General features: G+C 42.7%; 1 protein-coding gene across 1 annotated transcript; it reads right to left on the bottom strand.

Annotated features, from left to right (window-relative positions):
* Positions 1 to 1,394: 1,394 nt before the first annotated feature.
* Positions 1,395 to 21,211, bottom strand: LOC124795310. Its single transcript, XM_047259282.1, has 3 exons — positions 21,073 to 21,211; positions 6,012 to 6,311; positions 1,395 to 1,623 (listed from the first exon to the last, which is right to left on the bottom strand). Exons 1-3 carry the CDS (start codon positions 21,110 to 21,112, stop codon positions 1,583 to 1,585), a joined length of 381 nt encoding a protein of 126 aa, XP_047115238.1. The 5' UTR covers positions 21,113 to 21,211; the 3' UTR covers positions 1,395 to 1,582.
* Positions 21,212 to 21,729: the final 518 nt, after the last annotated feature.

Here is a 21,729-nt window from a genome sequence, read left to right as displayed (position 1 = left end):
GACTGCAACTTACATCCGTTTGAACCTGCTTATTGTAGTCAGACTTTGGACTTTATCTACAGTATTTACCCTCACATTTCCCTCCATTATCAAACTGACAAGTTCTTGCTGCTCCAGGACGTATTCTACCAACCGATCCCTTCTTCTAGTCAGGTTATGCCACAAATTTCTTTTCTCAACAATTCGATTCAGTACCTTCTCATTCTTTATCTGATCTATCCGTCCAACATTTAGCATTCTTTTGTAGTACTAGATGTCAAAAGCTTCTATTCTCTCCTTGTCTGAAATGTTTATCGTCCACATTTTACTTATGTGCAAGGCTCCACACCAGACGAATACCTTCAAAAAATCTTTCCGAGCGCACAAATTTATTTCTTTTGTTAAAAAGATTTGTTTTTCTGGAATGCTTTTCTTGTCATTACCAGGCTGCATGTTATATCCTGTCTACTACGACTATCATAAGTTATTTGTTGCTCAAACAACAAAATTCATCTACCACTTCTAGGTCTCATTTCCTAATCTAATTCGCTCAGCATTGGCTGATTTAAATCCCACGTCATTTCTGTACTTTTGATGATGTTAATAACGTATTTTCTAGACACTATCTATTCCGTTCAGCAGATCTTCCTGGTCTTTTGTTGTCTCTGTTGAAGTTACAGTATCATTGGCGAATCTCGACTTTCTTTTTCTTCTCACTGAACTTTAATTTTCTCTTCAAATTTCTTCTTTGTGTCCTTTGTTGCTTGCTCAGTGTAGCACTGAATAATACTTCTGAATAACACCGGGACCAAGTTATAGCCCTGTCTCACTCCCTTGCTTGCCTTTCGTGCCACTGCAAGCCCTTCATCCCTTTATAAATGGAGCACCGATATTCTGTAGGTTTCCAGAATGAATATTACACTCTGGAGCGGAGTGTGTGCTGATATGAAACTCCCTAGCAGATTAAAACGGTGTACCGGACGGGGACTCTAACTGGTTATTCTTTGTGTTTTAAAGACCCTACAATACATATGGATAAAAGTAACATCGCACTGTATTAATTTGGAATCATTGTTTCGAAGGTCCCGAGTTCGAGCCTCGATCCGGCACGCAGTTTTAATCTTCCAGAAAGTTTCGATGTACAAGTTGTATATTACATTACGTTCGCTCTATTTTCCTCAGAGTTCGAAAGAGTATAACCCTGTAAACACTGTCAGAAGCTTTCTTTACACCTACAGCTGCTAGCCCCTTTCAGCCTATCTTCTATGCTGCTTCATATGGTCAGTACTGCTTCAGGTGTTCCAGGGTTTCTTCGCAACACAAACTGATAAACCCCGAGGTCAGTATAAACTTTTTTAATACCTATGATTGTTTATTTTGGGCGTGTTTCTGTCTTAAAGTCAGTATATGCAGTATTGGTATAAATAAATAAGCACAATGGCACAGGAAATTTATTTTTTACAAATACAGTAAATATAAACAAGATGTCACAGTTGAAATGCGACTCCTCAAAGAACTGAGTGTGAGGACGCTGTGACGGCAGTCGATGTCGTCAGGTGCTGGCTGCTGACGGAAGTATCCAGAAGTCGAGATGAAGGGGTCGCTAGCCCGCCACACACAGCCCGATGAAGTTGATGGTTACCGCTGCAACACCAGAATATTGTGTCAGTACCAGAGCAACACTTCTAGAAGGCTGCTTACATAACACCTTGCTTTTCAAAAAACATGGCTCTGAGCACTATGGGACTTAACTTCTGAGGTCATCAGTCCCCTAGAACTTAGAACTACTTAAACCTAACTAACCTAAGGACATTACACACATCCATGCCCGAGGCAGGATTCGAACCTGCGACCGCAGCAGCAGCGCGGTTCCGGACTGAAGCGCCTAGAATCGCTCGGCCACACCGGCCGGCCGTGGTAGAAGATAAGTATTTTTAAAGAAAGACACTTTTAAATATAATCAATATAGAGAGAGGCGGAGAGGGTCAAATTTGGTTCAAAATGGTTTAAAGCACTATGGGACTTTTGTAACGTCTGAGGTCATCAGCCCGCATCTCGCGGTCGTGCGGTAGCGTTCTCGCTTCCCACGCCCGGGTTCCCGGGTTCGATTCCCGGCGGGGTCAGGGATTTTCTCTGCCTCGTGATGGCTGGGTGTTGTGTGCTGTCCTTAGGTTAGTTTCCCCGGGTTCGATTCCCGGCGGAGTCAGGGATTTTCTCTGCCTCGTGATGGCTGGGTGTTGTGTGCTGTCCTTAGGTTAGTTAGGTTTAAGTAGTTCTAAGTTCTAGGGGACTGATGACCAAAGATGTTTTAAGTCCCATAGTGCTCAGAGCCATTTTTTTGAGGTCATCAGTCCCCTAGACTTAGAACTACTTAAACCTAACTAACCTAAGGACATCACACACATCCATGCCCGAGGCAGGATTCGAACCTGCGACCGGAGCAGCAACGCGGTTCCAGACTGAAGCGCCTAGAACCGCTCGGCCACAGTGGTCGTCGTCAAATTTGGGTAGTTAGTAACGGCCTTTTCAAGGCAGGATGCTGCCAAACATTTGTATCAATTTAGCGAAATAACGAGAAACCTAAATCTGAATGCTCCGATTGGAATATTAACCTTAAACTTTCCGAATACAAGGCTAGAACCTTAGCGAATGCAAACCACTGCAAAGACTTTGAAGCTCAGTGTGCAGGGCATCCCTCCTAAAAGTCTCCACTTTCTCTGATCTTTCTGTAGATATTTGCAATTTTGTTTTTGCAATGTGTAGCTGGAGACAGGCCAACCAAATGCGGCTCATCACGTCTTTCATGAGATGCCCGTTGTCAACGGAAGACGTCAATTGGTTTCCCATTACAAGCAAAATAATTTTTAAATCGGAAATTCACGTGCCTATTCGATAGAGCAGACCCACATTAGTCTATAGCGAGATTCGTTTTATCGATATTTATTGACAGGAAGAGTAAAACACGAAGAATAACATGTACTCCAGCAGCGACCGAGCAGCGCTGCTACTGTATGGCGGTCAGGGCCAAGGTAGTGACGTTATTGACGTTATTGGTGGAGTACTGGTTATTCTTCGTGTTTTACTGGTTACTCTTCGTCCCTTTAATACATACCGATAAAACGAATGTCGCAGTAGACTAATGTGGGTCCGCTCTATTGAATAAGAGCGTAAAATTCCGCTTTAAAAATCATTTTGTTTTGAAAGTGAAACAGACTGACGCCTTCCGTTGACAATCGACGTCGTATAAAAGACGTGACGAGTAATACAGGGTGGGCCATTGATAGTGACTGGGCCAAATATCTCACGAAATAAGCATCAAACGAAAAAACTACAAAGAACGAAACTCGCCTAGCTTGAAGGGGGTAACCAGATGGCGCTATGGTTGGCCCGCTTTTATTACATATTCGTGTAGTACATAAAGAAATATGAATATTTTAGTTGGACCACTTTTTTCGCTTTGTGATAGATGGCGCTGCAATAGTCACAAACGTATAAGTACGTGGTATAACGTAACATTTTGCCAGTGCGGACGGTATTTGCTTCGTGATAAAAAAAATGGAAATGTCGTGTGGCTAGTGCCTCCCGTCGGGTAGACCGTTCGCCTGATGCAGGTCTTTCGATTTGACGCCACTTCGGCGACCCACGCGTCGATGGGGATGAAATGATAATGATTAGGACAACACAACACCCAGTCCCTGAGCGGAGAAAATCTCCGACCCAGCCGGGAATCGAACCCGGGCCCTTAGGATTGACAGTCTGTCACGCTGACCACTCAGCTACCGGGGCGGACCTGCTTCGTGATACATTACCCCGTCTTAAAATGGATCGTTTACCAATTACGGAAAAGGTCGATATCGTGTTGATGTATGGCTATGGCCCTTAGGATTGACAGTCTGTCACGCTGACCACTCAGCTACCGGGTCGGACCTGCTTCGTGATACATTACCCGTCTTAAAATGGATCGTTTACCAATTACGGAAAAGGTCGATATCGTGTTGATGTATGGCTATTCTGATCAAAATGCACAACGGGCGTGTGCTATATGTATGCTGCTCATTATCCTGGACGACATCATCCAAGTGTCCGGACCGTTCGCCGGATAGTTATGTTATTTAAGGAAACAGAAAGTGTTCAGCCACATGTGAAACGTCAACCACGACCTGCAACATATGATGATGCCCACGTAAGTGTTTTAGCTGCTGCCGCGGCTAATCCGCACCTCAGCAGCAGACAAATTGGGCGAGAATCGGGAATCTCAAAAACATCGTTGTTGATAATGCTACATCAACATCGATTGCACCCGTACCATATTTCTATGCGCCAGGAATTGCATGGCGACGACTGTGAACGTCAGGTACTGTTCTGCCACTGGGCTTAAGAGAAATTACGGGACGATGACAGATTTTTTGCATGCGTTCTATTTAGCGACGAAACGTCATTCACCAACAGCGGTAACGTAAACTATTGGGCAACGGAAAATCCAAGATGGCTGCGGCAAGTGGAACATCAGTGACCTTGGCGGGTTAATGTATAGTGCAGCATTATGGGAGGAAGGATAATTGGCCCCCATTTCATCGATGGGAGTCTAAATGGTGCAATGTATGCCGATTTCCTACGTAATGTTCTACCGATGTTACAACAAGATGTTTCACTGAATGAGAGAATGGCGATGTACTTCCAACATGATGGATGTCCGGCACATAGCTCGCGTGCGGTTGAAGCGGTACTGAATAGTACATTTCATGACAGGTAGGTTGGTCGTCGAAGCACCGGTCCATGGCCCGCACGTTCACCGGATCTGACGTCCCCGGATTTATTTCTGTGGGGAAAGTTGAAGGATATTTGCTATCGTGATCCACCGACAACGCCTGACAACATGCGTCAGCGCATTGTCAATGCATGTGCGAACATTACGGAAGGCGAACTACTCGCTGATGAGAGGAATGTCGTTACACGTATTGCCAAATGCATTGAGGTTGACGGACATCATTTTGAGCATTTATTGCATTAATGTGGTATTTACAGGTAATCACGCTGTAACAGCATGCGTTCTCAGAAATGATAAGTTCACAAAGGTACATGTATCACAGTGGAACAACCGAAATAAAATGTTGAAACGTACCTACGTTGTGTAATTTAATTTGAAAAACCCACCTGTTACCAACTATTCGTCTAAAATTGTGAGCCATATGTTTGTGACTATTACAACGCCATCTATCACAAAGCGAAAAAAGTAGTCCAAATAAAAAATTCATATTTCTTTACGTACTACACGAATATGTAATAAAAATGGGGGTTCCTATTTAAAAAAACGCAGTTGATATCCGTTTGATCTATAGCAGCGCCATCTAGCGGGCCAACCATAGCGCCATCTGGTGTCCCGTTCAAGCTAGACAAGTTTCGTTCTTTTTAGTATTTTCGTTTGACGCTTATTTCGTGAGATATTTGGCCCGGTCACGATCAATAGATCACCCTGTTAGTTTAGGCTGACTGCACGTACACGCTACAAAAACGAATCTGGAAATACGTGCCGTAACTTATTGCAAAGTCTTTGGATCAAACGTCTAGGGGAAATAATCTCCGTCGTGGGAAACAAATTTTGTCAGAGACAAAATGGTAGCTGACACACCCCGGCGATGCTAGGAGTCCTTTATTATTCTTCAGTCCTAAAATAACGAGACTTCGCTAATTAGGAGGGGCCTTGGTAAACGGACTGCACACTAGCTACCCCAATAGACCGATAGAGTGATTCCGGACAAGGAACTTTAACAATGAGTGTCTCTAAGATGAGGTTTATGCGGAACTAAAATACAGGTATCGGTTTTAACCGGCCGGTTTTCGCCATGGTAAAAGGGTGTACTGCACATTACCTACCCCAATAGACTAATAGAGTGATTCCGGACAAGGAACCTTAACAATGTGTGTCTCTAAGAGGAGGTTTAAGCGGAACTAAAATACCGGTATCGCTTTTAACCGAAGCCATCCCTAAGTGAAGCCCGGCACCGAGCGCCTGCGCCGTGTAATGTACTCACGGTGGCCGCAGCGGTTGGCGCACTCAAGGATCTGCGGGTTGTTGTAGGTGACGCCGTCGGAGCCGCAGACGGGGTTGTACTGCGGCGGCGCCGGGCAGTCGCAGCCGGCCACGCGGCCGAAGCTGTCCACCGGGACGCCGCCGCCCGCCGCCGCCGCCGTCGTGCTGGTCGTCGTGGGCGGCGTGGGCCGCGGCCGGGGCCGCACCTGCGGCCGCTGCGTCGGCTCCTGGTCCTGGTTCAGCCACCAGGGCGAGCCGTCCCACCTGTTCCAGAACTGCGCCTCCGACACGCTCGCCGACGCTGCAGACAAACCGCTGCTTACTAGGAGCCACCGGTCAGTTGGCCTTACGGCACAAGTCTTCCCTCTGTTGGCTATTTGATAGGCTTAGATTAGAGATCAGATTTCATTAGTACTTGTTCCACAGGTCATGAACACGACACTTCGTAATGATGTGTGACTTGTCAGTTTAGCGAAAGTTTGTTTACATGCCATAATTCTAATTTATTTATTTTCATTTTTATTTTTAGTTGTAAGATAATTAATTTACATCAAGGAATTCGTCTCACGAATAGAAGGTGTTCTTATTCAGAAAGTCTTTTAATTTGTTTTTAAATGTTGGTTCACTGTCTGTCAGACTTTTGATGCTGTTTGGTTAGTGACCAAAGATTTTTGTGGCAGCGTAACACACCTCTTTCTGTGCCAACCCAAACCTGTGAAGATCAGCCTTCCACCTAGTACTGGAGCTATGCACATTGCTATTGCTTTTTAATTGTAATGGGTTATTAACAACAAATTTCGTAAGCGAATATATATATATATATATATATATATGTGTGTGTGTGTGTGTGTGTGTGTGTGTGTGCTGACAGAGGTAGTTACCAGACAAGTGGTTACAGTGTTACCAGATTGCCACTCCTTAACGTCCTTTTTCTGCCGGATGGGCTCCAGCTATTATTCTGATTACACTCTTTTATACAATGAATACGTTTTTCCTTGATGATGAAGTACTGCAAAATATGATGCCATACGAAAGTAGGCGCGTGAGGCAATACAGACCCTAGATTAAGAAAAGGCAAACCTACGTTTCTGTGTTCGAGTGCTGCTCGAATGCTTGGGATCCCCACCAGGTCCAATTAAAAGGAAACTTCGTAGTAATTCAGAGGCGGGCCACTGGATTTATTACCAGTGCTTTGGATAACACCCAAGTATTACGGGGATGCTTCGGGATCTAGCAGAAAAAATTTAGAGAACCGGCTTTTGAAGTTGACTGCAGAACGATTCTACAGCCACTAACGTTCATTTCACGAAAGGACCAGGAACATAAGCTGAGATAAATTAGGGTTCGTATGGACGAAAAAAAAGAAAGAAACATTCTTCCCTCGCTCCATTTGCGAGGATATGATTAGTAGTGGTACAATGTACCGCTCCGCCATGCACCATACGGTGGCTTGCGGAGTGTCTAAGTAGATGTAGATGTAGATGGAGACGACGTTTGAGGTGATGTGGACAGCGACGCCACTGGACAGTGAATGACTGGAAAAGTGGGACTTAGAGTGATTAATCAATAAAGTCAGTGGTAACCTGATGGAAGGGCTTAGGTTTGGAAAATGCACGAAGAACGTTACCCACCATCTTGTATAACGCCAACTGAATGACACAGGAGATGAAGTTACGATATTGGGGTATTTTTGTTGGTTAGCGTGTCATCCCCTGATTAGGCTTACGAAAATTCTATATGAGCAAGGATATGAGCACATGTGCACTCCTTACAGTAGAGGGAGAGTTCGGAGGTGATGATTGTATCACCATGGCGATACATCCTGTCACTAACAAGGGAACCTCCCCATCGCACCCCCCTCAGATTTAGTTATAACTTGGCACAGTGGATAGGCCTTGATAAAATGAACACAGATCAATTGAGAAAACAGGAAGAAGTTGTGTGGAACTTCGAAAAAATAAGCAAAATATACAAACTGAGTAGTTCATGGGCGACATAGGCAACATCAAGGAGAACGTGAGTTCAGGAGTGCTGTGGTCCCGTGGTAGCGTGAGCAGCTGCAGAAGTAGAGGTCCTTGGTTGAAGTTTCCCCCCGGGTGAAAATTTTACTTTCTTTATTTTTGAATAGTTATTATCTGTCCGTTCGTTCATTGACGTCTCTGTTCACTGTAATAAGTTTAGTGTCTGTGTTTTGCGACCGCATCGCAAAACCGTGCGATTAGTAGACGAAAGGACGTGCCTCTCCAATAAGAACCGAAAACATTTGATCGCAAGGTCATAGATCAACCGATTCCTCCACAGGAAAACACATCTGATATATTCTATACGACACTGGTGACAGCATGTGCGTCACATGACAGGAATATGTTGTCGACCCACCTAACTTGTACACTTGGCGAATGCGTAAAAAGATTCTTCTACCTTGCCCGATTTAGGTTTTCTTGTGGATGTGATAATCACTCCCAAAAAAGTGATGAAAACATAAGAGTTTGTCACATAAACTGAAAATAAAAATTAAACTTTTCACTTGATGGATGACTTGAACCAAGGACCTTTCGTTCCGCATCTCCTCACTTTACCACCAGACCACGGCGCCCCTGCGGTCCCAGTGTCCTAGATGTTGCTTACGTTCCCATGAACTACTCAGCTTGTATATTTTGCTAATTTTTTCGTAGTTCCACACAACTTCTTCCTGTTTTCTCAATTGATCTGTGTTCAGTTTTTCAAGGCCTATCCACTGTGCCAACTTATAACTTAATCTGAGGGAGGTGCGATGGGGAGGTTCCCTTGTAAGCACTAATTGTGAGACAATAGTTTGTGGACAACAACATTCCTGAAATGGTCTGACCAACCCTGAGTCCCGACCAGAACTCAATGGAATACCTTTGGGATCAGTTAGAACGTCTCTCTCTTTTCAGATCCCATTGTCGAGCATCACTACCTTCTCTACTTTCGGCTCTTCAGGAAGAATGGAGCTGCCATTCCTCCACAGACATTCAGGTAGCTCACTGATAGTTCCTTAGAAGAGTTCAAGGCTTCATAGAGGCAAACGATGGTAAAATGCTCAATGTTAATGTCCGCTACTAGGTGTCGCGATACATTTGATCAGATAGCGTAGTCTACAGGAATTTTATAAAACTCTAGGGTGTAGCTTCGTAGCATATAATTACTGGGTTCATTCAATACGCTATTGTTGTCACCAGTTCCCAGTGGAGCTTTTCCCAGCCCGGAGACAATGCGTGAGACTCCGTCTAACCATTCTAAGTGGGTTGTAGTTGGGGAATACTGCGCTGGCTTAGTATTAATGATTTTTCCATGGTGGCACTTATTTGCCAGAAACTGTTGGAAATACGCTTTGAACAACCTCGGCGCAGCAGTTGATCGGCAGCCTGTAGCCGCTGGGCAGCCATCCGTAAACTGCTCACCACAGTAGTGTCAGGTTGCAACTCCAGCAGTGTCTTTTGAGGCGAAAAGTCGGCTCGAATTTAACAGAGATGTACCTCAGTTCCGACTGTGGAAGACAATGAACATCGTTCCTACTTGTAGGGTATCCCAGTTAATTAGGAAATGAGGAAAGTGGGCAGTTGACACAACTCTAATTAAGACACCTTAAAGTTTAACACTAGGATATGTTCTCCTAGAATTTACATACAGCAGGGAGTAGCGTTCACTGGCAACATAAACTACTAGAATTTACATACAGCAGGGAGTAGCGTTCACTGACAACATAAACTACTGACATACCAAAATTGTAATAAGTGAATACAGGAATCAACATAATTATCAGACGGACTTAAACGACCCCTCGATTTTAAGCGCTGGAAAAAGTTGAATCCCTGTGAGAAATCTAATGTATTACAAATTGAGCTGAACCCATGAGGCAGCGATCGAGATGACGATAGATGGTCGTTGCGATGACTGCTTGTAGAAAAGTGTAGCCTCACACAACAACGTTACGTAGTCCGCGCGTCTACTAGGAAAGGTGGCGAAATATGCGATCGACTTTTCTGTCCCCTGTTCAACAGAATGAGCAGACAAACTTTAATTTGACCGAAGGCGGTCAGGAGCATACCCGTGCGTGTCGGATTCTTCTTGCTGCAACCGGTGGTCCGAAAAGCTGGCAAAACTGGGGTTGGGGCAGCTGCGCTCTGGGGTTTTATAGCGTTGAAAGGGAGGGCCAGTGGTCGAGGACTGCCTACCGGGACTTAGAGAACAGAAAATATCTTTAGTCCCCGAAGGTTTCCCAACCTGTCTTCACTACGCCCCCTCAAGCAAGTAGAAGAGCTGTTTGAGTTTTTGTCTGAATTTGGTTGTCGCCATCTTAAGCTGTTAGTCAATTCTCTCAAAATGGTCGCATCCGACGTTAGATTCCGGAATATTAGTCCTCATCATGTCAGGAATCAGTATATTACGCCCTCTTCGAATTTTTAATCAGAGGTGAACTTTTATCCACGATTTGGGGACTTTAAAATAAAATTTATAACATGATAACAAGTACACCAATGAACCATTAAGAATATATCCGGAATGGACAATCACATGTATTTATTATTAATTATTTGGGGTTTGTTTCTTTGTTATTCTGGCGAACACACAAGTGTGCGGCCAGACGCAAGACTAGCCTTACTAGGCCCGATGCGTGGCTGGAATCAGGGGGATAGGAGGCGGGTCGTTGGCCCTCTGAGAACGGTCTCATGTACCAGATCGGCAGCGAGAGTGCCTCACGATAAATTAAGTGTTTTTATCAGTAAAGAGTCAACGGCCGTGTCGACGTTGATACACAAGTTTCCTTCAGATAAGCAACGTCGGGTGTGGGCAGTCCTTAGACAGCCGCTGGGGCAGTGGAGACAGGAGAGGCGACGGCGTAAGATGTTTGTGCCAACGTCCTGGATTAATTTTTAAACCTCTCCGCAGTGTTCCAAGAAAGGAGGGCAAGCGACACTGTTGATGGTAATCAATCAGTAGGATGGGGATTTGAAGCTCGGTGGTCCCCTTGGTGCTATTCGCGAGTAGACCATATGCCAACACACAACACGAACAACACTCCGCACTCGCGCGCGCGCGCGCACACACACACACACACACACACACACACACACACACACACACACATAGAGAGAGAGAGAGCGACATTACAGTCATCTACATTAACAGATATACTTCCTCACACAACTCATACTTAGCGAAAGAAAAGTGCCTTCGGGCTCAAATTCTGGGGAATGCCTTTCCGCTAAGGCGATTGAACCTCCCTTCGAGGTCTCTCAGCTATTCATGCCATACGTCTCTACTTTACTTATCAGTGAAGAAAGCTTTGAAACAATTCGCAGGAGCGTTTCCATGTGCTCCCAGTTTCTATGCTAATCTTGGAATTTGGTGTGCAAACATGTACGAAGAAGACTCAATTAGCTAGCTGGTTTAATAGACGAGGAGAACTTGGCGAGGTCTAATATAAATCAATAAATTACGTGTAGTCCCTTGGAAACTAGAAATGTTGCGTTTTGATAGTGTCCTTTTCCTTTCACTTTTGAACTCTTATCCTTTTTTTATTTTTTTATTTTTTATTTTTTTATCGAGTTGATAATCTGTGGTACCTGCACGTGGAACTAGAAACTGGTTGGAAGCTATGTGGTGGCAGTCTGCGATGCGCGTTTTCCGGTCTAGTGGTCGGATCTGAAGGCCTCTGGAAAGTAGATTGTTACAGGGCACTCATTAGCCGTATAGGAGTATAGACCATTTTAACTCTGTCTCGCGGTTCAAAGCGAAGCTGCGTGACCCTTATTTAGACTGCTTTAACTGTACAGCAGAGGAGAGTTGTCCGTAACATCCATCACATGTACAGCGTAGTCATAAACAGTCTGAAAAGCTTGTAAAGATGTTGTAGGGTAGATTGTGTTGAGAAATACTTGTTAAGAAAACAGTGCGATATGTTGCGCCGTTTCCGACTTGATTAGCATTGAAGTTAGCCGGTCAGGCCGACGCGGGCGCAAATTCAAGCGGCCCGCCAGAGACGGTGTCGCCAAACAAGTCCTCGTTTGGTTTCCTAAAACCGAACAAGAGAACGATACAGAAATTGGACATAGGACCGAATCTGAACCAAACGCTGAGCAGTTTCGTGCGCTATCATCTACGCTATGAGAACAACTTACACCAATTGTATTGGGCGGGCAGCTTGAATTTGTGCGGGCAATGACCTGATAGGCTAACTTCTATGTCAATTGTCTCGGAAAAGGTGCAGCGCATCGATTTCTTTTCTTTGCAATTATTTCTCGTCACAGTCTATCGCGCAATACCCTTACAAGTTTTCCAGTCTGCAACTGACCATCCTTTAAATCGAGTCAGATGGGGAAAAAGTAAGTAAACTGTTTGTATTTAAAAATTAATCCCAACCTGTTAATAAATTTATCTCTCTGTGAAAACGGTCAGTGTCTTAATGGAAAAATATTTATGCTCCCTAAGAAACCATTATTTTACGTAGGTGTGCACTTATTCGTCCGAAGCAAATCGACGACCTCGAACGTCTTTCTTCGAGTCTCCAAAAATATAGAAATTGCATGGGGAGAGATAGGGACAGTATGGTGGATGTGCAAGGGCTTCCCAACGAAACTTCTCAAGTGTAAACGAAACAACTGTGGCAACATATCGATTGGCAGACCACCTTTCTGAAAAATCTACATTTAATATCGTGTTGAGAGAAATACATTGTCACATCTACAACATGTCTTAGTTGGCAACTTAAATTCTGGTAAACAAAGCAACTTTGTTTAAAAGATGTCTGCGTTGTTTGGGCCTCATTTTACGAATCACAAATTTTCAAGCTTTGCTGATATGGTATCCAACAAGGTGTCTAAGTGGCAACATAAATTCTGGTAAACAAAGTAAGTTTGTTCAAAAACCATCTGCATTGTTTGGGGCTCACTGTACGAATTACACATATTTCATGATTTGCTATTACAGTATCTAATATATCATCCATCTTACCATTTTGCCTATACCACGAATTGCGGAATAAGAAGGAAATTTATCGATTTCTACCAAATACCTTGGCGTCATTTTCACAACAATAGGAGGAATGGGTAAAGCATAAGGGAAAATAAAACAGAAACGATTTTCTCACCAGCCGTTCAGTTCCCAGATCTAGCTCGAGTTTTAAAATTGTACGGCAGAATACAAAAATTTTTGCATTAGTTCTGATATAGTTCATTTCATTCTTCTCCAGAAATCTGAAACAACCGATGTAATAGATTCTTGCAAGGGCATACCCTAATTGTAAAGCGATTTCTCTCATAAACTAGTGACACTTTGTGGCCACCATGACAAGAAATGAGGTGCAACGGCAAACTCTAACATCTGTAGCTCAAAATACAGTGTATACAGAACACGCTAGGAAATAGCACGAAGCAGGAATGTAGGTTAAAGCGTACTACGCTTGTCGTCATCATCAAGCCAGTATAATCATGTGACTTACGTATAACGTCGTTTGTATGCATATTGAATTAAGACCGAGTCTTTAATATTACACCTGTTTACTCCGTTTACACACATTTATTAATTAGTAACAGTAAAGGCGGATAATAGTTGCTCCTATGGATGCAAATCGAAGTACATCAAAGGAAGAAAAGCCATTTTTGATAGATAATTCAACAAAGAGCAACGTTGTAATTTGAAAATACTGAGATACAACCTAATGAAGAGTTAATATCGTGAGGACTAATTTCTATGTAACTATACAGCCAGATATTTCTGAGATAATGGTTGACTACAATAATTATGTTCTGCGGCTCTGGATGTCCTCTCCACAGATATTCTTGCTCTTTGGTAAACACACAGACATACGTTACTAGGCAGGCAATATCGTATTCAGCGCCACTGATGTCACTTTAGAGTAGAAATATGGCGGCCAGCGCAAAGGACTTGTAAGCAGTTGTTTATTTACTGATAAAACAGTCGTAAGAAATGGGGTTATGCTGATATAACTGTGTTACCTTTAGAGTTTTGCCAAAATGGTTAATAGATGCGTCGTGATTGACTGTAATTTCTCGTACAGCAGGTGGAAGATACAAGGAAAGGAACTTGTCACTATGTAAGAATAGCTAAAAACATCTTACGTATTTTTACTTTTGTGCTGTATGTAATGCTAAATAATTGCATTAAAGTTTGTCTTATCTGAAACACCGGCATTGATTAAATAGTTTATGTACATTTTAGCGGGTTTCGTAATTCTAGAATTAACAGACGTAGCTTAATGATGTTTTCTAACCAGTTTCGATCAACTTTGGCTTTTCTTCGAAAAATATGCTCGTTACGAAATTGCTCCTATAAGTGGAATGTGCTATTTGTCGTTCATAACAAGTGTCTTTATTCATTTGAGTGTTCTTTCGAACCTGTAAACGTGTGTATATGTACTTTGATGTCTTTCTCCTAATACAGTTCTACAGTGTATATGTTAACCTCAACTAGTACGCAAATATTTGCTCAAATACAGAATTTGATTAGCCTCGTAAAGGCTACAATGACATTTTATTTTAGAAAATCGTAGTAGTCCCATACACAAACGCGCTGACACCGCCATCTTACCTCACCAAACGTCGGGTTCCCTAAAAGACGCATCTTTGCCAGTCTAGCATTGTGTGTCTGTGGGTAAACAGCCTTGTCTACAGTGAATCTGCTGATTCCTTTGCCTCTGAAAAAAGTGACTGGAAAAACCGGGATAGTTGTTGGCTTCTGTTTTCACATTTAACAGAACAACTTTCGATACATGGGAAAATGAAACTATTGTAGACCTTAATGTTGTATAACACTCGTAACAAGCACGTTCTTTCTTCAAGGCACAATTGAAATGTGTGAAAATGCCGATTGTGAATAAGTATACTCGTATTCGTGGAGCGGAAATACAAGTTGAAAAGTTACGCTTTTGGAGCTGATGAGAGGACAGAAAAGTGTACTGAATTTCTGCCAATAAACGATAAGAAAATTTGTTATATTCTGCAGAATACAATATTACTGTAAGGACTTTGGCTTACTTAGTGACTGTATTGTATAATACCAATAAACTATTTATAAAACTGGTGACTGTGGGTTTTCCAGAAGAGCTCATTGTTGAGTGAACTAATTAAGCCCTTATTCCAGCCTCATACGAGATGTGGCGACTAGTACTGGTGAAACAATAAAACGAATGCAATAAGGCTGAAAGTCGCATGGCCTGTCACGTGACTCTCGCTCCGCCTACTGCTCGAGTTTCATCTGCCTCCTGCACTCAGTCTGCCCGTGGCGTCTGTTTTAAGTAGTTGACGTTTTGCCTGTGCGTCGGAAAATGTTGAGTGTACAGAAAGAACAGCGTGTTAACATCAAATTTTGTTTCAAACTAGGAAAATCTGCAAGTGAAACGTTTGTAATGTTACAACAAGTGTACGGCGATGATTGTTTATCGCGAACACAAGTGTTTGAGTTGTTTAAACGATTTAAAGATGGCCGCGAAGACACCAGTGATGACACTCGCACTGGCAAACCATTGTCAGCAAAAACTGATGCAAACATTGAAAAAATCAGTAAACTTGTTCGACAAGATCGCCGTTTAACAATCAGAGCAGTGTCTAAGTTAACAAGAGTTGACAAGGAAAGTGTTAGGCAGATTCTTCATGAAAGTTTCAACATGAACAAAGTGTGTTCAAAAATGGTTCCAAAGTGTCTCACAATTGAACAGAAGGAACGCCGAAGAATGATTTGTTCAACATCCTGGAAAACATTGAAAGTGATCCCACCTTCTTACAAAATGTTATTACTTGCGATGAATCGTGGTTTTTTACTTACGATCCCGAAACTAAACGCCAATCGATGCATTGGAAAACTCCTGGTTCTCCACGACAAAAAAAATCACGAATGTCAAAATCGAAATTCAAGGTAATGATGATTGTTTTTTTTGACATCAAAGGGATTGTGCACATTGATTGGGTACCAGAGGGACAAACAGTGAATCAGCATTACTACATTAGCGTCCTGGCTACCCTACGTGAGCGAGTACGGAGAAAACGGAACGATTTGTGGAGAAAAAAGTCATGGGTCCTTCACCAAGACAATGCCCCAGCTCACAGTGCGTTGTCAGTGAAGACGTTTTTGGCAAAACACAACATTCCCATCTTAGATCATCCACCCTACTCACCTGATTTGGTCCCCTGTGACTTTTTTCTTTTCCCTAAAGTCAAGTCAGCTTTGAAAGGAACTAGATTTGAGACTGTTGAAGCAGTAAAAGAAAAAGCGACGGAAGTAATGTATGGACTTACCGAAAATGATCTGCAGCATTGCTATGAACAGTGGAAAATTCGTATGGAGCGGTGTAGAGACCGAGGAGGAGAGTACATTGAAGGAGATAACATGAAATTGTAAATAATTGTAAATAAATGTTTTTTCCGGCATCAGTCCGGTTTTTTTCTAGCCGCACCTCGGATAGACGGATATACTGGTGTTGATTCCTAGTATTGCATAACAGTGGTTTGTGTTGTCTACGAGTCGCGGAGTCTCTCAGAATAAATTTCTGACGAATTTGTTGCAAACGCTGGTACCTAGTCGAGCAAATGTAACATTTAACGGTGAGCTGGACCATAGAGTTCTTTATATCGACGATGTAGTCTCGCCAGCCGTTCTAGTGAACAATTCAAACTCATGTTAAGTTGGTTTGGGCATTCAGACTAACTAAGCAATTCTGTAACGTAAACTAGATAGTTAATAGCTATCGAATTAATTCTGGCCGTTCCTTTATAAACTCAAGTTTTCTTTAGGTAGGTCATTTCATGAAAAATATAGCAACAAGTACAAAATCAAAAATGCAACTATCCATTGTTTCATACGCATACTGTCTGACTGTTGCCTGGGACAATAGGTGACTCTGTCAAAGTACTGTACCTTAAACAGTTGCAATCCGATGGTTCTGTTAAAAGTTTTCGGGAAATTTTACTATGTTGTAAGACAAAAGGCGAAAAACTAAACACACCTCACATTTATTTTTGGGGAACTCCTCTGGCTCAATATCATTTCGCCTGGTAATTAGCTTAATCTTCTGGAGTAAAAACTGCATGGGGGCTTAATTAAATAAAATGCAAATAATTTTAATTTTAGTAGCTCTCTGTCCGGTTACGCAGTCTCGTAACCGGTTGGCCCTGAGTAGTATTAGTACGCAATCTGACTGCATAGAATAACAACAAAGAATGAAAGGAAATTTCCGTTAACACAATTAATTAATTAAGTCCCCAGCAACTATAAAAGCTACGAAACAACAGCTACGAAACAACAAAGCACAAGTGTAACTGTTCTGTGTGTGAAAGTGTGATTCAACGTACACATCTGACACGGTTCTTCCTCAATAAGACAAGATATTTTAAACACCATTTATACTGAAGTAATTAAAAAAACAGAAATACTATAATTGCACATAGAAACCAGAATTACACTCTAATACATGAACACAAGCCAGACGCTTTGTTGATTGAACCTGTGACCAAGAGACATTGTTAGTTAGGAAATCTGAAATAAAAATATTTTGTTTTATTACCTCATATATATAGACGAAAAATACACTCTGATCATTACAACATCACCAATCGAACAGCATCGGCTGTCTAGCCCATCAGAACAACTGCACACGACATGCTCACAACTAGTACTGCTATCGACATCCTCTCAACAAGCACTGACCACGGCAATCTCTGAACTACAACTGCCCTCGACATTCTCTGAACAACTACTGCCAGTGGAAGCGGCGGAATAAAACTCTTTGGCGCAATCTCTGGCGCTGTGACTCAGTGTAGCCACCTTTCAAAACATGTAAATAAAATTATTGAACAGTATTTCTGTGTAACTTAACAGCTGCGTATAGTTCCAACCATAACTAATTAATTTGTGTGTGCATCTTGCAGTTATAAGAGGAACGGATACAAATTACAGTTTCTCGTAACACATTCCAATACTTGCTCAAATACGAAAAGATATATGCAAATTCTGATTGACTCGGACACTGATGACGCACGACAAATTTTTAGACCTGTCGTGCATCTGGAAAACCTTAAGAAGCAGTAATAAATTAAACTACTTGCTTACTGAATTTGACTTCTGTATACTTTAAGCTCTAGCTGTTCCACGAGATGAAAATTATGCACAGCGTGGTATGCTCTTTGGTTCTCTGCAGTTTCTACGGTCGGTAACGTTCGCTTCATTACGTAAGATTCGTTGCTGGCACGGTGTGGAGGGGACGAGTAGAGCTCTCATTTTGTCGAGTCGGTCAGGTTCTTTATCTTGGATTTCCCATTCGCTAACAATTTAAGGAAAATTGAAGCCACGTGTTTGAGGTCTGGAACGTAACGTAAGCTGTCTTATTTAGTTCATTTGTTACCCTGTTCATAACACATTTTGTTGACAGTCTCACAGAAAGTCAATGCAGACGTTGTTTCTTGACGAACTTGTCAACCAGAGTTCATGTGCTTAAGTCTCTGTTGCACAGTACACCAAAATGAAAGCGTCATCAGTACCACTTGAAAATGGCTCAGAAGCCGAAACTGGGCTGTAACGATTTTGATAAATTTTTAATTTTGGTAAACGTTTGCAGCCGCGGTGGTACCATGGTTTTAACTTTCAATCAGTTCTGACAGTAACAGAAGTTAATAGCTCCAAACTTTGGTATACGAACTTTTCTTTCCACGAGAAGCGCAAACAAGCAGGTAATCCTGCTTCATAGTTGTTGCAGTCTTGTATGTTTAGGTGCACGGTTGTATGACGATTAAGTGATATTACAACAGCATCAAGACAGTGAAAAAACGAGTATCTAGTATACCACTCTCCACACCTCATTTGACAATTCGTTAACAATTTTGTTATAACCTCTACAAGCACGCACGATAATATGGAAGTAAATTCACATGTCAATAAGCGTTGCTTAATGAAGCAGCCTAGCTTCCGGATAACTAGTTCACAATTTCCCTGAGTAACCGAGAACCACAGTTCACTGTGGTAGAGAAGGTTTATTAGCACCTTGTTCACTACACTGAACTAGCGTGGCACTTGACTGGGAAAATGGTGCAGAGCGAATTTATAAAACCGTTCGCGCGTCGTACGGATAGGACTGTAAACGTATTTCACTGACATCGTTATGTGTACAATTATGAAACATATTTTGTGCTTGCGTGGGATGACTTTTCTGGAATCTGAACTGCTACTAAGAAACAACATGTTTCTCACAAGCTCTGATACTGTGAAATAAACCAGTCCGTTAATGAGACCCAGAAAGCTTCACATATCGTAGCTCACGTTTAGGTCATGTTTGCTGTCTTCAAGACAGTGTTAGGTGAAATTTCACACCTATTTTCGCGCCCACTAAACAAAATACCTGCATACGTAATGGCTGAACGGAGGTGCGGTTGGAGTGAAGTATTCCTAACCAACAGAATTCAGCATTTCCTAAAGTTGTATTCCACAGCTTGTATAAATTTTAGGTATAACATTATCCGGCAGGTGGCGTGGTTGCGTCCCTCACTACCGATCAGGATACCTGCGCTATTGGTCGCCGAATTTGGAGTTTTCACGCCTGCACGGTATCACCTTAGACTTACATATGGGAGGCTTCGGTCACAGCCCAGCCCAGCAGTGCGTTCGCCCCACCTCAAGATGGCGATCAGTTGCGCAGATGAGACATGGAAATTTCACAGCGGCGTCCGACGCCTCGCCCTAGAAGCATATCTACAGTAACACTATATTTGCTGTATGACAAAACCTATATTACTGGAGCAGGGGTAAAGCATAAGCAGCTTAGGATGGCACAAAAGATTTTTCCGAGAGACCACAATTTTTGTGACCACTAGCAGGAGAATGGCTGTATTCAACACTTAAGTTCATTGAATTTAATAACCCAACTGAACGCACTGCAGGACATTTTGAGTGGGCTTTAGCGCTCATTAGTTGCAGTCAGATTTCAAGAAGCTCACGACAAAAACGAACACTCGACAGAAAACGTAAAAAAGTACCGTCTTATTTATTGCTGTATAACAAACTGTGGGTCCCCCCGTAAAAGGCTGGATAAGTCAGTTCAAAAGTCGGAAGAAGGCAAAGGCGTACTAGGACTATGCCTAGGAAGGCACTGTGGTGTTACAAACAGTCTTCGGATTTATAGCTTTTAATGAAATGTTGTTCAATGACGTCAGCTTTAAACGTGCGTGTAGGACTCGCGCATTGAGCGTTCCTAACGACTTAATTATGCCTGTTGTCGATATCGATACTGACAAGATATTGGTCTCGGGAACTTCAACAACGTACCAAAATCTCTACAGTAGTTACTGAGATTAGCCCAGACTTACAAAAAGAAGGGAGCAGTGGACTTCAGTTTAGGTATGTAGAGAGAGAAAATTCAACAAAACATATTTTATTTACTTGCTATAACATTTTATGTATGTATGCAGCAATGTTCGTCTATTATGCTTTTAGCGGACGATCACTGCAACTGCGTGTTCAATTAGCAAAAGAAATTTTTATAATGTTTCAGATTTTTTTAGTTTACTTGTGATATGAAACCTTGCTTCTTGCTTAATTTCATGATTCTAGGTCAACAGGGAATACCCAGCAGATTTTGAGAGTGAGTTTGCGAGTATCAAAATACATGTGACATAAATGGCCGTATCTTTTGGCTGCATTGACTCAGAAGCTTACAATCTTTACACCTGCAAGGGACCACAGACCTAAATATGTGACATAAATGGAACACGATGCGTTTACCCGTTCCTGAGAAGAAGTCTTCTTAGCAGTCGGACCGTCAGACAAATGGACAAAAAGCCATCCTTTAAGGACCCGTTTTTACTGACTGAAGAGCAGAACCCTAAAAAAAGTTTGTTCATTGCGGACGTAAAAATGCTTCATCCCTAATGATTATTATTATACGCTAAACAATGCCGCTCTCTTAGAAACAGCTCCATAAATCTGCAGCCCTCAAAGCTGAGGTTCATGATCGCGCCTGCCACACCGTATGTCCCTCGATGTGTGTTATCCGGGATAAGTACCAGCGTTAAAGTCGTGGAGACGTCTCGACTTACCGGCGATGAGCAGCAGCAGGCAGAGAGCGCCTGTCGTCATGTCTGCAGCGTGTGTCCTGCTCCTGGCGCGGAAGCTCCCTGTCCCCTTATATCGCAGACTCCGCCGGCACACGCCTCACCTCGCGTGTCGACACTTCCCCTCCCGCTGTTCGGCGCCTTCCGATGCTCCAACTTCTGCTCTGACGCAACGGCTTTTCCTGGTACGGTAGCTGAATCGCCCTGTCTGCGCTTCTTTTACACTCTGTGACCTTGCTGGAGCGTTAATGGAAACGACGGCCGTGTTCCACTGGAGCAATGCCTTCTTGGCCTTCCACGAGGTTGGGAGCATCATTTCTGCAACCCAAAAGTAGTTTTTAGTTTACCTGTTAACTTCTAGTCATAATATACACTACTGGCCATTAAAATTGCTACACCACGAACATGACGTGCAACAGACGCGAAATTTAACCGATAGGAAGAAGATGCTGTGATATGCAAATGATTAGCATTTCAGAGCAATCACACAAGGTTGGCGCCGGTGGCGACACCTACCACGTGCTGACATGAGGAAAGTTTCCAACCGATTTCCCATACACAACCAGCAGTTGACCGGCGTTGCCTGGTGAAACGTTGCTGTGACGCCTCGTGTAAGGAGGAGAAATGCGTACCATCACGTTT

This window comes from Schistocerca piceifrons, chromosome 1 (assembly GCF_021461385.2).
Source record: "Schistocerca piceifrons isolate TAMUIC-IGC-003096 chromosome 1, iqSchPice1.1, whole genome shotgun sequence".
Taxonomy (NCBI): domain Eukaryota; kingdom Metazoa; phylum Arthropoda; class Insecta; order Orthoptera; family Acrididae; genus Schistocerca; species Schistocerca piceifrons.
The sequence above is the reverse complement of the archived record's forward strand: the minus strand, read 5'-3'. Positions and strand labels throughout refer to the sequence as shown.